The sequence below is a fragment of the Castor canadensis genome, chromosome 6 (assembly GCF_047511655.1).
Source record: "Castor canadensis chromosome 6, mCasCan1.hap1v2, whole genome shotgun sequence".
Classification (NCBI taxonomy): Eukaryota; Metazoa; Chordata; class Mammalia; order Rodentia; family Castoridae; genus Castor; species Castor canadensis.
In genome coordinates this window covers 147,075,684-147,091,339 of record NC_133391.1, presented here as the reverse complement: position 1 = coordinate 147,091,339, position 15,656 = coordinate 147,075,684, and the positions used below count along the sequence as shown (strand labels likewise).

Sequence of the window (15,656 nt, the reverse complement as noted above, 5' to 3'; positions counted from 1 at the left end):
TGTATGACTACGTGAAAATATTTATTTACAAAATGCACAGGAATTGTTAACTTATGGGGGACTTGCTCCTATTTTCTCCATGCTGATTCTTTACAAATAATCCAACCAGAACTCATGAAGAATACTGCAGTCAGAATTAGAACACAAGCAATCATAAATGCACACAGAAGTATCATAGTGAACTCTCCAACTCAAGACCCTGCTTCAGGAACTTCTATATCAGGGCAGCAGTAATATTCCACAAAACATATTTGTCCATCTTCATTTCTAATCATATACTGTAGTGAGAGAAATCCTCGATTATCTGTCCGAATAGATACCTTACAAGATAAGACTAATGCCTTTGTAGAGGGTTTCAGTAAAGAAATCTTGTATCTGTAGAAAAGTAAATAAAAAACTGTTATTAGACACTTGATGCAGTGCTCCTAACTCCAAGTAAAGGACAAAAATTAGCCAAGAATAAAGTAACAAATAAGAATAAAATCAAATACTTACCAATTTGCTAGTATTTTTTTCCTCCGCTACATCCTACCATTCATTTTTTTAAAATGCTATGCATTTTTATTAACAGATTGAAAGCTTTTTTTTTTTAACTAGAAATCTGGTATTTAACATCACCTTTATCACCAATAGCAACCTTTATATTAAGAACTGACCTGTTGACTTGGGTCTGATTACAATGAAATGCTTCCATCAAATCAGAATCTTTGGGATAGTCAAGGTGGGAACTTCCTGCATTTCCAAAAGTAGATAATCTAGAGTAGAAAATGAACAACTATAAACAACATTAAAATCCAAATGAAGAAAACACTTCCTTAAGAAGCTCGTTCTGGTGGGTTAAAGAGACATATAAAAACTTGTTTACCATAAACTTTATTATGTATTTACTTAATTCTGTTTCGTTCTGAGACAGGAATCTTCTATGTATACTAGACTGGCCTTGAATTCGTGATCCTCCTGCCTTAGCTTCCGACGCTGCTGGGATTTCAGGCACAAACCATCATGTCCTTCTACAATATACTTCACAAGCACAATGAAGGCTCCCACAGGATGCTGTGAGAGTACATGGCAGGTAGCAACTGATCAACAGCTTTGACAAGAATCACATTAGTCTGTACTACCAATTGATATTGTCGTTTCCTCACCTTTAAATCTAGAAATATATAATGGAGAGAGTACTGAAGCATGGTGAAAGACTTTTATCTAAATCAACTGCAAGCCTTGGGTCCTGTTTCCAATCTTTACTTCCACACCAAGCAATTATGGCTTTTTTTTTTTTTTTTTCAGTACTGGGGTTGAACTCAGGGTCTTGTGCTTTCTAGGCAGTACTCTACCACTTCAGCCATAGCTCCAGCCATTTCCGACATAGAGTCTTGCTTTAGGCCTGGGTCAGCCTGGACCACTATCCTCCTATTTATGTTTCCCCGAATAGCTGGAATAACAAACGCCACCACACTCAGCCACTGGTTGAGATGGGATGTTGTAAACTTTTTGCCAGGGCCAGCCTCAAACTACGATCTTTCCAAGCAATTATGGCTTTTCTGTACCTTAGGCTGCTCTTAGCAGGTTTTTGGTTTTCCTTGCTTTGCAACATCAGCAGTTGCATGTAGATAATTTTGAATTTAATCTGCAAGAACTCATTGAGCATTTGGGTCTGCACGCTGATACATACATGCTGATCACTGACAGTGACCAGACCTAGGTGTTTGTTTCGCCCATGTCCATTCTCTACCTTTCCTTTCTATGTTGGTTTTCCCTAGGTCCATCTTTTCCCCATTCTTCTAACATAACCACTGTCTCTGGGTATCTTATCAAGTATTATGCTCAGCTGTGATGATGGCTCCCACATCTAAATTTCCAGTCTAGCTTGAGTCTGAGCACTATACCCATATATTCAATTACTCCCTATTGTCACAGCACCTCAAATTTAACACATCCAGAAAAAAAATTTAACCCCATTTCCCCACCCCTGAGCTGTTTCTCATCCTGGAGATGAAAGATCTATGAACCACCTAGTTACCATGTTGACAGCTCATTTGAAGTAGAACCTCTGAAACACTTTAACTGCTTAAGGGAGGTGTACTGCTTTCTATTTGGGTTAACATTTTAACACACCCTAAGACAAATTTTCACCTGCTTAATGCCAGGAGAAAGACCTGCAATTATTCTAATGAAGACACAAAAAGGACAACTTATATCTCTACTTCATATACATTTAACTTCTCTACTCTTTTAAATATTCTAAAATATTACCAAAAAAGAAACATTCAGATCCTTTCTCTAAATATTAGGCTCTCTAATAAAGGCTTGCTATTTTATGCTTTGTTGGCACAAAATATTAAGAAAAGCTCTATAGTGCTGACATTGTGTTCCTCCCCGGGAAGCCTACCTTAACCAATCCTGAGTACTCATGTACTGTCACCCCCAACTATCTATGGGTGTTATTTTGGTACTTAATAGTTTGCAATTTTGTTCCTTCTTGTTTCACATCTTCTCACCTTAATTTTATGCTGTTCCTCCGAGTCTTAATAAAATGGATATGCACACAGGAAATAAACCATGCATCAGAAATACCTACTTCCTTTTGTATCCTGAGCTAACTAAAAAAGATGCCACATTACACAACTTCTTGAAATGTTTAAATCCAATTTTCCTCATGATGTATCCTGATCCACAATTACTGCAATAATGAAAAGACTATTTTCTAGGTGTTAATCTTTGCTAGGTCCATCTTTTGTCTCTCCTTCTATTATGGATTAGAGATTGGGCTTCTCATCTACAAAACAAAACTACCTAACTAGGAAGTCCTAATTAGTTATTCTTCCTAGGTCTTAAGCTTCCTAGGTCTCTGTAAAATTGTAAGGTAAGAGCAAAGGCTCTTCAAAGTTCTGCAAACTAATAAAATGTCTAAGTGGGGAGACAGACCCACCAATAAGACCACATTAAGTATAATTATACTCAAGTACCTGAAATACGGCTTTTCAGGAGACATGGTGATCTGCAGGACCTCACTCGTCATATCCAATTCAGAAAATGCTTCCCGGAGCCCCTCTGACTGCAGGATAACCTTATTAATAACATTGGTGCTGCAGAAATCAAAATCCAGAGTCTCATCAGGCTCCTGAGTATTGATTTTGCAGACTGTCACCACTCCTCCTTCTTCCAGAAATAGCATCAAAGGGTGGCCATAACCTTGGTAACACATCCGAAGTGCAGTTAAAGTCCCTGCAGTAGAAAGAAAGCATATGGGCTTTATGGCTCTGCGTTCAGCTTCTCCTCAATGATACACAAAATTCCTCAAGAATTCCTCTGTGAAATTTCTAGCCTATATGTATCTTCTTATCAGAAAGAAACAACTCCAGAAATATCTGAAATAATACTGGGGACCAGAACAAAATGGAATTCTGAAATCATTTTCAGCTTGCCAAAAAGACTCATAAACAGCTTATTGATCTTACATATACACTAAGTTATAAAGATGGAGAATCTACAAGGATTAACAAGGCAAGCAAAGAATTACCGCAGAATAGCCTATGCTATTTCTTGAAGGTTCAATTTGTACAACTGATATTGGATTGCTCTGATCATGTCAGTTTATCCATATGATAAGGATCTTTCCAGCTCTTCTTCCTATTGGGAAACAGTATTTATAGTTCCTCAAATTTGAAGATCAAATTGGGAGCAAAAGAGAGTGGCTAATAGCAGTGTGGATTTTAACACTTCAAACCACTAGAGGTAAGGCGGAATATGATAAGACATTCTAGCTTCTTCTCCTTATTGGATGGACAGTCAGTGAGGAATGGTAGAAGGCAGATGCTTTTATGAGAAAACATTTAGCTGGCAGTGACTTATGCCAATAATTCCAGCTACCTGAGAGGTGGAGATTGGGAGGGAGGATCTTGTTCAAGGCCAGGAGGGGCAAAGAGTTAGACCAAATCTCTATAAACAAGCCAAGTGTGATGGTGCATTCTGGAATCCCGGCTATGTGGGAGGTATAAATAGTAAAATCATGGTCTGAGGCCAGCCAGGGCAAAAACCAGAGATCATTTCTGAAAAACTACTAAAGCAAAAAGGGCCAGAGGGGTGACTCTGGTACAGTCCTTGCCTAGCAAGTACAAGGTCTTGAGTTCAAACTCCAGTTATGGCCACAAGAAAACAAACGAACAAAACCAACAATTGGGAAACAATACATTAGAAAACATAATTATCTGTAATCCCAGAACCCCAAAGGCTGAGGCAGGAGGACCTCAAGTTCAAGGTGAACCTTCGATATAGGATGAGACCCTGCCTCAGGAAAAAAAAAAAAAAGAAATTACATAATTTATAATAGAGGAAATGTCAGTGCAAAATTAAAATATATTTTTCTAGACAATCATAACTGAATTTTCCCTAGAAAATATCCAGGTTGTTTTCCTATGAGGTAAAATCATCTTTCTGGACATTCCTTATAGTTTTTTATCTTTAGCAACTGAATCTTACTATTCCTAAAAATAATTTCCTAAGCAAATAAAAAATCTTTTATTTTTCTTTTATTCATATGTGCATACAATGTTTGGGTCATTTCTGCCTCCTTCCCTCCACCCCCTAAAAAATCTTAAAGGAAAATATCAAAAAAATAGTGACATAATTTATAAAGAGGTTTTTAAATTTTTTCTTTTTCAAGTAAATAAAATTTTGAACACAATAAACTGGAGGTCAGGAGAATTCATTTCTATTTTCCTCTGCCACTCAGTAGCTATAGAATTCTAAGTTGGGGAAAAGATACAACTGAAACACACTTCACAACTTAAACATATTTATGACTGTTTAAAGTCTTTTCTGTCAGTTTGAATTTAAAATCCCTAAAACCTTGTAAATTATGACTGTAAATACTTTCACAAATATGAAAAGAACTATAGACTGAGTTGATATTTCAAAAAGTCATAATACACGACTGTGACCACTGCAAAACGAACTGGCAATTTTCTAAAGAAATGTGTATATTTTAAGTAACTTCCTGCATTTTTCTGATCATTTCATACAATAAATACTTATATCTTCATAATGATAATAGAATAGCTCACCTGGCATAGGATTTGATCCAAAGATAGATAGACAGTCTAACAGGACAGTCAAATTAATCCGAAAAGTAACAGACTCTTCCTGAACTGTAAACTCCTGAAATATTCCAGCCTATGAAAAAGCAAGCATGAAAATGGGGTTATTAAGAAATGAAAACTCAATGTACGATTCTAGATTTCACTTGGTATGTTTTAAGGATTAACAGCATTATGCCAATTCCACTGAGAATGATTTCTCATTACCAAGCAAAGCATCTTCGTTTTTGTCAACCATTACTAGAACAATACTACTGGACAGTTTATAAAGGTAGAACTGTGATTTAAGCACCATGCAAACCTTGTATAGGGTCCTTCACTTCGATTCCTGGATTTTAAACCTATCTCCTTTGTCTCTCTTTTTTTTAATGTCCATTAGTATAACTAAGATCACTTGAAATAAGGCAATTCAGCAGGGTACTGGTGGCTCATGCCTGTAATCCTAGCTACTTGGGAGGCTGAGTTCAGGAGGATCTCAGTTTGAGGCCAGCCTGGGCAAATAGTTCCAGAAAACCCCACCTCCAAAATAACCAGAGCAAAATAAACCAGAGGTGTGGCTCAGGTGGGTAGAACACCTGCTTTGCAAGCATGAAGTCCTGAGTTTAAACCCAGTCCTACCAAAAAAAAGACGTGATATTTGATAATGCATGCATGATATTAGTTTTCAATTTTTTTTTTTTTAAGAACCATGTCTTATTTTTTTGCTCCCTCTCTGAGGTCATACTGTATATTTAGGTGTGCAAAAACTTGCTTAATTGAATCAAATCCTAGTTGAACCATACAAATACTACTTTGTGAACAGATTCTATTACAGCAAGTAAAGGAAAGACATTAAAAAAATAACAGGGAGGTAATGTAGAAGACTGGGGTCTCATCCCAATTCAGCCACTAACCAACTGTTAAGATGGCTGGCGTATTACTGAATGTCTGTGTCCACGTACGTAAAATGGGAATAACAACAGAGCATACCTTACTAGAGTACTGTGAAAATTAAAAGAGTTAAACACTCAGTACCTGTCCTAGTTTAGCTTAATACACTTTAGTCATTATTAACCATTATCTCCATAAAACAAATTGGGGAAAGAACGTTACCAGAAAATATTCAAATAATGACATTTTTGTTGTCTGACAAATTTTGTCTAGGACCTTGCGAATTCATTAAACTCGGGGTAGACTATCATGTCACAGGCTTAAAGATGTCTTTTCCCATACCTGAATAAAGGCATTTGCTTGCACACACTTTGCATTTTCCACTGTAACCTTGATTCCATTTTTAGTAGCAAAGCACGTGGCATGTTCTCGGAAATGAATTGCTTTCAAGATCGTGGACAGGTTTCTAACGTTGTCGAGGCTGGCCACTAAGCTGTACTGGTTATTCTCGTCTTGGATGTGCTGCGTGAGGAGCGGCATGGTCCAGCGCGCGTTGGGCCCCGAGGGACGCTCCTGGGGCCAACACCTGAGGCCGCGCAACAGACCGCACCAGTGGGCGGCCTGGGACCTGGGCCGCCGCCACGCCGAGCCCCACTGGATCCGCCGCTGCCAATCGCTGGCTCTACACCCTGGGGGATTACTGGGCAGTGACACGCGAAAAGGTGCAACAGTGAAAATACTCAATTCACACCCGGGACAGGCTTCGTCGGGACACACTGGTTACGTACCGCACAGGGCCCGTTCTGAGCCACCCCGTGCCACCAACCTTGCCTTCCACGGACCAGGAGGTGGCGGGCGAGCCCTACTCCTCACAAGATCCCCCAGGCGTCCCAGCCACCCGGTTCTCCAGCCCCGCCCGCTTACTAGTGGAGGGAGCGGGAGCGCGGAAACCCTGCCTCTGCACCGGGGTCCCCAGGAAGCCCTTCCCACCGCAGCTCGCGGGACAGCAAGGAGGAGGAACGTTCCGCCACTCCTTTCACACCCGCCAGCCGCCTCGGCCACCGTCCCACAGAGCCGGAGGAGGCTACAGAGGAAAGAGGAAGCATAGCGCTGTAGGACCGCCGGAGAGCCCCGCGGGCGGAACCATAGAGACCGGAACGAGGAACGAGCGGCAGAGCCGGAAGTACGGGCTAGAGCGGGACAGCAAGGCAAGATGGCGGCAACCAAGAGGAAACGGCGTGGGGACCAGGCAGGCCCGGCGAAAAAGCCGAAAAGAAACGAAAAAGATGCAGGAAAGACAGCTAAGTCTCCCGTCGTGGTACAAGAAGAGGAGGAAGACAGAGATCGTATACCAGGCCCCGTCTGCAAGGTAGAAGGGGCTACAGGGCTTTACCCGCGGCGGCCCCGTGCGCCTTCCTTGGGGGGCTGCCTGCCTGACTCCAGCCCGGCTCCCTGCGGCGGCGCGGGGTGTTAACCCAGCGCGGTCTCGGCCGTCTCCGCGCCGGGCAGTGTTTACGTCCGATCTTCGTGCACGTGGCCGTCGGCGTGGAGGCGGCGGTTTGTACTGACAGTGCATTAAGAGCTAGCGTTTGATTTGCAGTTAGGGTTTTTTTCTGGAGCGTAACGTTTTTCCTTACTTAGCTCGCTGTTGGGTTTGTCTCTTGGGGTAAGTCGTAGTTCCACATCCAGCCGTAGTCAGCCAGTGCCAGTCAGGCATCCGGCTGACCTTGGTTGGGACCGTCAGTCTGACTCGTTTGATCAGGTCTTTAACTTAAGGGATAGTGAAATTAAACTCGATGGCATGAGTTTTATCCGTTCCAACAAACTTTTAATGTGCCAAGGTAGACATCCTCTTGACTTGTAAGGATTACCAGAACGGGACCTCTTCCAGAAATGGAGTTGAGAAGGAAACGAAGAAGTCATAGAAATCAATAGATTTTAGAAGGCGAAGAGAAGTTCTTGATAGAGTGAACTTTGAACTGAAAGCTCCTTGAGGTTGAATAATGTAGAAACAAGGCTTGCCTTTGATTTATTAATTTGTGTCCTCCGCACTTAGCATAGTACTCTAGTACTTAGTAGGTGCTAAGTAAATGACCCTGTGCGGTGGTGCAAGGTAAGCTTTGGGAAGAGTGAGTTCTGAAGAATGAAAGATGAGTGTAATTGTGTCCTGCCATTAACGGTGACATCCCATGCTCCTTTCTCATCTGCAGAATTAAGAGGATGAAAATAACTTTCTGTGAAAAATAAATTGGACCTCTAGTAGACTTTCAGTAAATGTTAGTGCTCTTTCTCTTCTTTTTTTTTTGTGGGGATGGGTGGGTCTGAGGCTTGAACTTGGGGGCTTCTTGCTTGCAAAGCAGATGCTTTACCGTTTGAGCCACACATGTAGTCCATTTTGCTCTGGTTATTTTAGAGATGGGGTCTCGAGAACTATTTGCCCTGGCTGGCCTCGAACCGAGATCCTCCAGATCTCAAACTCTTCAAGTAGCTAGGATTACAAGCGTGAACCAGGGTGCCGGCTAAGAACCTTTCTTTTTTTTTTTTTTGATGGTATTGGCATTTGAACTCAGGAGCCACGCCCCCAGTCCTCAATGAGCTGGAAAGAAATATGTTGGAATCTGTAATATGATTCACCTTGTGATACATTGTATGAAATGCAAATTACTTTTATCCTAGGTAATAAGGTAAGAATCATGAGACTTTTTGTCTTTAAGCTGGATCTTAAAGAAAAGGTACAATTTTAGTGTTCGAAGATGAGAGGGAAAGAAAAAAATTTTTTAAAAAAATGTCTAAGAAAGAACCTCAAGGGTCAGGAGGAGGAGTTGGGAAGGATTTTTCTTTGGAAGCAGGATCTCACTGTGTTGCTCAGGCTTACCTCAGTCTACTGGTCTCAAGCATTTCTCCTACTTCGGCCTCCTCAGTAGCTGGAATTACAGGTTTGCACCACAATGCCCAGCTCTGGAAGCTTTTTAATTTGTCATTAAAAAACAAGGTAGGGCCTGGCATCAGTGTCTCATACCTGTTATCTTAGCTACTTGGGAGACAAATCAGGAGGATTTCGGTTCTAGGTCAGCCTAAGCAGAAAGTGAGCTCCTGTCTCAGAAGAAATACCCAGCGCAAAAGTGGGATGGGGAGTGGCTTAGTTGTGAAGAGTGTCTGCCTAGTAAGCATGAGGCCCTGAGTTCAAATCCCAGTACTGCCAATTAAAAAAATAATTCAGTATGAGTTTTAACTGTCTTTTAACATTTTTCTTTAGGGCAAGTGGAAAAATAAGGAACGGATTCTCATCTTTTCTTCCAGAGGAATAAATTTCAGAACAAGACATTTAATGCAGGATTTGAGAATGCTGATGCCTCATTCTAAAGCAGGTACTTTTATGTCATCTACTTTAAATTTTTTATCTATGAACTTGCCTGTTTATGTATTTACACTTGGCTTATGAAACTACTCTTCATTTGTTCAAGCTTATCAAGCAAAGAACCACAAAAATTCTCAGAAATTTATTCTTTCGTGTACCACATTTTTTAAAATTAAGACTTAGATATGTTCTTTACAGAATTTACTGCACATTTTCTTTTAAGAGGAATGCTTTCAGTAGTCATGAGTAAGGTAGTTTGTCTTTCAGTGACTCAGGACTGCCATGTACTGCTAAGCCTTTATAAACTTTTTATTAAAGAATTAATGGGCATGGGATGGGATATGAAGGACCTTGAAGTAGGGCTCTTCTTTTTTTTTAATGGCACCAGGGCTTGAACTGAGGGCCTTGCAGTTGCTAGGCAGGTGCTATATCATTTGAGCCACGCACCCAGCCTTGGCTCTGCCTATTTCTGAATGTCATTTCTGGCAATGTCCTATCTTAAAGGCTAGTAAAGAATGGCTAGTTTTATTTATTTATTTTTTTAAATATTAATAAACAACTTTTATTTATGAACTATTACTGCATGGATCTTCAACATGGGAGATGAAGTTTATAATCTTTGAGTAAACATTTTTAGCGTAACAGTCTTTGTAATCACTTACTGGAGGGAAAAACAAGAGAATGGCTAGTTTTAAATTAGACCTGTGATATTGTCTGCTTTGTGCCTATGTTGGGAGATAGTTGCTGTTTCAATTCTAGGTAATAGCTTGATTCTATAAATAGGTACTTACCAAACTCGTCTGCTATAGTGTCTTCAGATCTCTGAAACTAATAAAATTTTCATTTATATATTTTCTTTTCTCTGATAAGCCAAAACCAATTTTAAAATCAATTTTCATTGACAGCTATGATTTAAAATTAAAAGATATCTTTATCAGTTAAAATTTCAGGGTTTTTTTTGGAGACAGGGTCATGTTATCATCCCACACTGGTTTCAAACTGCATCCTGCCTTACCTCCCCAACCAGGTGCTGGGATTACAGGCATGTGCCATGACCACACCCAGCAAGATTTGAGTTTCTTAAGTGACTGTTTTCTTAAACTGGACTTCTTCAATATAATCTTAATTTTCCCATTTTTGAAAGAGGTTCATATAATAGAGCCCTCTGTGTTCATGGATTTTGAATCTGCGGATTTAATAAACTGCAGGTCAAGAATATTTAGGAAAAAATCATGTCTGTACTGAGTACATAAACAGACTTTTCTTGTCATTTTGCCTGAAACAATAGAGTATAGCAACAATTATTTACATAACACTTACATGGTACTAGGTACTAGAGGTAATTTCAACTATATAAGAAAATGTATATAGGTTCTATATAAGTAGTACAGTAATTTTTGTATACAGGACTTGAGCATCCAAAGATTTTTGTATCTGCAGAGGCTCTGGTAACTAATCCTCACATTCTGAAGGATGACTACCTTGAGTCTGAGAAATACTCCTTAAACCATATTTTATAATTCTTCAGGATTATTTTTTATTTGCTCTATTTTTTACATTTAAAAAGAATCCAGAGATTGGGTGTTTCCATGTCTAATTTTGAAAACGGATTATAAAATCTGAAGAGTATAAAAATGCTTAGGATTATTTTCTAAATAGCATATGTAATTTAATTGAAATAGCTGTGTTTGAATTCTTGCTAACTTGTTTTTTTCTTTTTATAGATACCAAAATGGATCGTAAAGATAAATTATTTGTGATTAATGAGGTAATTTTACAAACTAATATTTAGGAACACTAAATTTGGCTCATTTAAAAACAATTCAGTCATTTGATGACTTAAAAATTCTTTTGTGAAAGTAATTAAAATTTCTTAACTGTTTTTTTCCCCATTATATCTAATACTGTGTGAAATTCATAATAGGTACTCAAAACCAACCAACATTTATAAAATGAATTTTTTTAAATCATTAACTATTTAGGAAACTCACATTGTAAAAAAGCATTTTGCCGATATGAAAAGCGATCCCTGTGAAATTTACTCTTTAAGATATGCAAACCAGTAGTAGGTAAAATTTTCAAAGTATTGAAGATACTATTTTAAAGCAAATTTTTTTGAGCCAATTGTTTCAATTCTCTTACTGTTGAAAGCTTCTTTTATTCATTAACATGGCACAGTTTTTAACCCATGCTATGAAATGTCTTTGTTGACCGGAGCAATGGCTCTGTTGTTCTGGAGCTTACATTTTCATGAGGGAGATGGGTCATAAACAACATTTGTCATTGCATGCAGAGATAGAGAAGTGAAGCAGGGTGTGGGTTTTCTGTAATCCAGTTGTACTGGAAAGTTCTTTCTGAAGGGGTGTTGTTGAGCTTAATATTCAAGTAGTGACATAAGGAGCACATGGTGGGAGAACATTCCAGCAGAGAAGCTGAGCAAGAACGAAGGCCCAGAAGTGGCATGAACTTTGCATTGTGTTTTATTTTGAGACCAGTAAGAAACAAAAGCAGTGAACTTAAGATTTTTTTAAGTTGGCAGGTAAAATCTCAATATTATACAATGATTATTATGAATAGAACCGTAACATAAGGATTTATTGTTGTAATGTTTTTAAGATGTTCACCTTGAAGTAGGTTTTATATGCTTTTGCTTTTCACCAATCCCTTAGTGATTTACTTGGAGAATCAGGTCACCAGAAATTATAGTGTGAATCAGAAGAAAAACCTAAATTTTGTTAAATTAAAAAAACCTAAAAAGTTGAAAATGTCTTTGGTTTTATAAGGCCTATGTTTTTGTAAGATTGGTAAGTTTAATTAGAGAATGTCTTATAGAGAGCATGTAATTTCAGTCTTTGTAGTTTGTACATGGGACTATGGTCAAAAGAGGTCCCAATAATCAGAACCAAGGCCAGGTACTTTAAAATCCCGCACTAAAGAGTTGGATAGATATCTCACCAAAGAGTTGGATAGATTCCTGAGACGAATCTTAATTTCTTTCTATGAGTAAATAAACTTACCTAGGTACAGACTTTTGTGGTTTTGCTTAAGTTTTTTTGGAGAAATTTAGTTACTAGTTGCATTGAAGTTCTTTAGTTCTTATTTGTGTTATCTGCTTTATTTGTCTGTACCTTGCTTGATTTAGGTCTGTGAGATGAAAAACTGCAATAAATGCATCTATTTTGAAGCTAAGAAAAAACAGGATCTCTATATGTGGTAAGAGTATATTATTAAAATTTGGATTGATCTTGTTTAAGTGGGTTTATTCTTGTACATTTATGTATAGACTATTCTTTTACGTAAAAGAGGGCAAATAAAGCAAATTCATTTGATTTCATAAATTTTGAAGCCTTTAATGAAAATTAAATATATGAATATTATAAGCTATTACGGTGTCTTTTTTCTTTAAGTAGGTGGTAAACATTTTACTATATTCTAAATTCTTACTAGTTGAAAAAGCTTCCTTCATATTTTTTAGGCTTTCAAATTCACCTCATGGACCATCTGCCAAATTCCTTGTTCAAAATAGTAAGTTGATTTAATTAAAAAGATTTTTAATAAAAAAGTTAAAAATCTTTTAGAATAATTGTGCCAAACTTTTCACTATCTTTGTTTCTGTTCTAATATTTCTAGTTCATACCCTAGCTGAACTAAAGATGACTGGAAACTGTTTGAAAGGTTCTCGGCCCCTTTTGTCTTTTGACCCTGTAAGTTTATTATGTGGCGTGTGAGATTTAATATTCTTAGTTCTGCACAGTTGTTTTTTTAGTAGATATAGTTTTATATATGGTTTAGTTTAGTTAGCATAAAATAACAACAGTTTCAAACAAGGCATTCTTGTCAAATAATACGTTCTTTTTGCTTTTGTAGGCTTTTGATGAATTGCCACATTATGCTTTGCTGAAAGAACTATTAATTCAGGTAAGTACCGATCCTAGAAAGTACTTTTCGAAATGTAATTGGATGTTTTCTTTTGGACTTTTTTAAACTTAGTTATCAAAAACAAACTTGATATATATGCCTTGGAATAAGAAGCTAATAATACTTTTTTTTCCATACTAGATTTTTAGTACACCACGGTATCACCCCAAAAGCCAGCCATTTGTGGATCATGTGTTTACTTTCACCATTTTGGATAATAGGATATGGTTTCGGAACTTTCAGGTTAGTTTTACTTTAATTTTTAGGTATACTTTTAAAAAAATTGGGATATATGAAGTTTATAGATACAGATGAAGAAAACAATAGGTCCTTTTGTTTTAAATAACTCCATTTTCCCTTCAGAGATTTGCTGTGATCTGCCATCTCATTTCTGAAGTGATCTCTACCTACTTTTCATGACTGCTGGTTAAAACAGATATAAGTTTCCTAATAAGCCATGTGTGTTTTATTTTACAAAAAGGAAATAGACTGACAATCTGTGAGGTAATTGGGTCCCAAGTTCATGCTAAGTCCTTAAAGGAATATATAGGTAAATGTGTTTCTCTTCCAAAAGGTTAGAATACATAGGGAAAGAGAGGCGTTTAGTTAAAGATTTAGAAAATGTAATTGTACTGAGTGTGGCCCTGCTACTCAGGAGGCAGAGACAGGAGAATTAAGAGTTACAGGTCAGCTGGGCACAGTAGGAACCTATCTCAAAAACAAAATACTGAACAAAAGGGCTGGGGTCTTTGCTTAAGTGGTAGAGTGCTTGCCTACCATGCATGAAACCCTGGGTTCAATTCCCAGTACTCCTGCCATCCCCTCAAAAAGCCCATAATTGCTACAAAAGGTACTTAGTAGCAATTAGCAGTGAGAACTATTAGATGAGTCATGCCATGACACATTCAGAAGAAGAGGTGATTCTAGAAATCTTAAAGCAGAATTTGTCAGGATAAATCTGCAGAAAGATGGAGAAGTGAAAGACAGTATCCAGAGCAAAATTTCATAAACTAGTCCCACAGAGACCACTGTCACATGTTTTCTCACATTTGTGGATTCTTGGGGGCGGGGGATCCAAAGTCAGAGGAAGGGAAAGTGGGGAAGAAAAGGGGATGAGAAAACAATAGATGGGGTGGATATAATCATACCACACAATAAACATGTATGTAAATGTCATGATGAACTCCTTTGTACAATTTAATTCATGCCAATAGAAAATAAATTATGGAATCTCCAAATTCCAGACAGCATATGACATAAACTGGGTTCTTACCTGCATGTTTTATGCTAGATACCTTGCAATGCAAGTTAAATAATTCCCTTACTTAATGAAGTCAGACATACCTGAACCACTAACATTCATGAAGTACAAGATAAGATACAAACCAAACTGAAATTACTCAATTTTAAAAGAATACACAAAAAAATTATGTTTCTCCATGACAATTTCTATAACTAGTAAGTTCAGAACATGATGATTTGGCACTTGCCACATTTTTACCATTTATCTACCTTAATTTAATGATTATCAGTTCTTTTAGAAATGAGGTTTTGACCAGTTTGCCTTTTAGGAATAGTATGCCCAAACCAAAACGCATGTTTGCCTTTTTTGAAGATAATAGAAGAAGATGCTGCTCTTGTAGAAATAGGACCTCGTTTCGTTTTAAATCTTATAAAGATTTTCCAGGGAAGTTTTGGTGGACCAACTTTATATGAAAATCCTCACTACCAGTCACCAAACATGGTAAGCTGTTTTTGTTGTTTAGTGGTCTTTGATGTACCAGAACTCTTTGGCCAAAATAATTTTGTGAAGTAATTACTACTCCATCACCTATGTAACTGAATTGTTCTTTAGTTGCATACATACCTGCAGATTTTTCATGACACCGGGTGAAGGGACAGAGTTCAAAAGTGAATGTCTTTGCCTTACATAAAACATTTATTCCAAAAGCAACTAATCTTTGTTGTTTCTAGCATCGGCGTGTCATAAGATCCATCACAGCTGCAAAATACAAAGAGAAACAACAAGTGAAGGATGTTCAGAAACTGAGAAAGAAATTGCCAAAGACTGTTCTTCCACATGATCCCACTGAAGATGTTTTTGTTGTACCAGCTGAGGAAAAACCAATAGAAATACAATGGGTAAAACCAGAGCCAAAAGTAGATTTGAAAGCAAGGAAGAAAAGGATTTACAAAAGGCAAAGGAAAATGAAACAGAAGATGAGCAGTGGAAATGCAAAATGAATCAATGGATAACTCATTTGTTTTTCAGTTATTGTATATTTTGTATTCTGTGTATAAATAAGTTTTATTAGCTAGGGTTATCTTAATGTCAAATTAGTGTGTCATTAAAAAGTAAAATCTTAACAATCAGTGATGTTTATCTTTTCTAAATAAAATATTTCCAGAACTCA

General features: G+C 37.7%; 2 protein-coding genes across 3 annotated transcripts; one reads left to right on the top strand and one right to left on the bottom strand.

Annotated features, from left to right (window-relative positions):
* On the bottom strand, positions 1 to 7,072 carry Rad1 (RAD1 checkpoint DNA exonuclease). 2 transcript variants are annotated; one of them, XM_074077635.1, is made up of 6 exons: positions 6,891 to 7,072; positions 6,309 to 6,666; positions 5,064 to 5,172; positions 2,967 to 3,225; positions 657 to 755; positions 1 to 375 (listed from the first exon to the last, which is right to left on the bottom strand). In XM_074077635.1, the coding sequence occupies exons 1-6, from the start codon at positions 7,070 to 7,072 to the stop codon at positions 192 to 194; spliced, it is 1,191 nt and encodes a 396-aa protein (XP_073933736.1). In that variant the 3' UTR covers positions 1 to 191. The 2 variants fall into 2 exon arrangements, with proteins under 2 accessions (XP_073933736.1, XP_073933737.1); XM_074077636.1 differs by having other exon boundaries at positions 6,309 to 6,552; positions 6,891 to 7,025.
* Positions 7,073 to 7,179: 107 nt separating this feature from the next.
* On the top strand, positions 7,180 to 15,656 carry Brix1 (biogenesis of ribosomes BRX1). The gene is made up of 10 exons (XM_020170478.2): positions 7,180 to 7,335; positions 9,223 to 9,334; positions 11,049 to 11,092; positions 12,467 to 12,537; positions 12,800 to 12,849; positions 12,955 to 13,028; positions 13,192 to 13,242; positions 13,384 to 13,485; positions 14,858 to 14,986; positions 15,217 to 15,656. The coding sequence occupies exons 1-10, from the start codon at positions 7,180 to 7,182 to the stop codon at positions 15,484 to 15,486; spliced, it is 1,059 nt and encodes a 352-aa protein (XP_020026067.1). The 3' UTR covers positions 15,487 to 15,656.

Excerpts from the sequence above, each read along its gene's own strand:
- Rad1 (XM_074077635.1), bottom strand. The coding sequence starts at position 7,072 with ATGCTTCCTCTTTCCTCTGTAGCCTCCTCCGGCTCTGTGGGACGGTGG. Across the intron at positions 6,667-6,890 it reads CGCTCCCGCTCCCTCCACTA|TAATCCCCCAGGGTGTAGAG; the intron begins GTAAGCGGGCGG and ends GTCACTGCCCAG. Across the intron at positions 756-2,966 it reads CCTGAAAAGCCGTATTTCAG|ATTATCTACTTTTGGAAATG; the intron begins GTACTTGAGTAT and ends TTTCTACTCTAG.
- Brix1 (XM_020170478.2), top strand. The coding sequence starts at position 7,180 with ATGGCGGCAACCAAGAGGAAACGGCGTGGGGACCAGGCAGGCCCGGCG. Across the intron at positions 13,029-13,191 it reads CCCTTTTGTCTTTTGACCCT|GCTTTTGATGAATTGCCACA; the intron begins GTAAGTTTATTA and ends TTGCTTTTGTAG. Across the intron at positions 13,486-14,857 it reads TATGGTTTCGGAACTTTCAG|ATAATAGAAGAAGATGCTGC; the intron begins GTTAGTTTTACT and ends CCTTTTTTGAAG.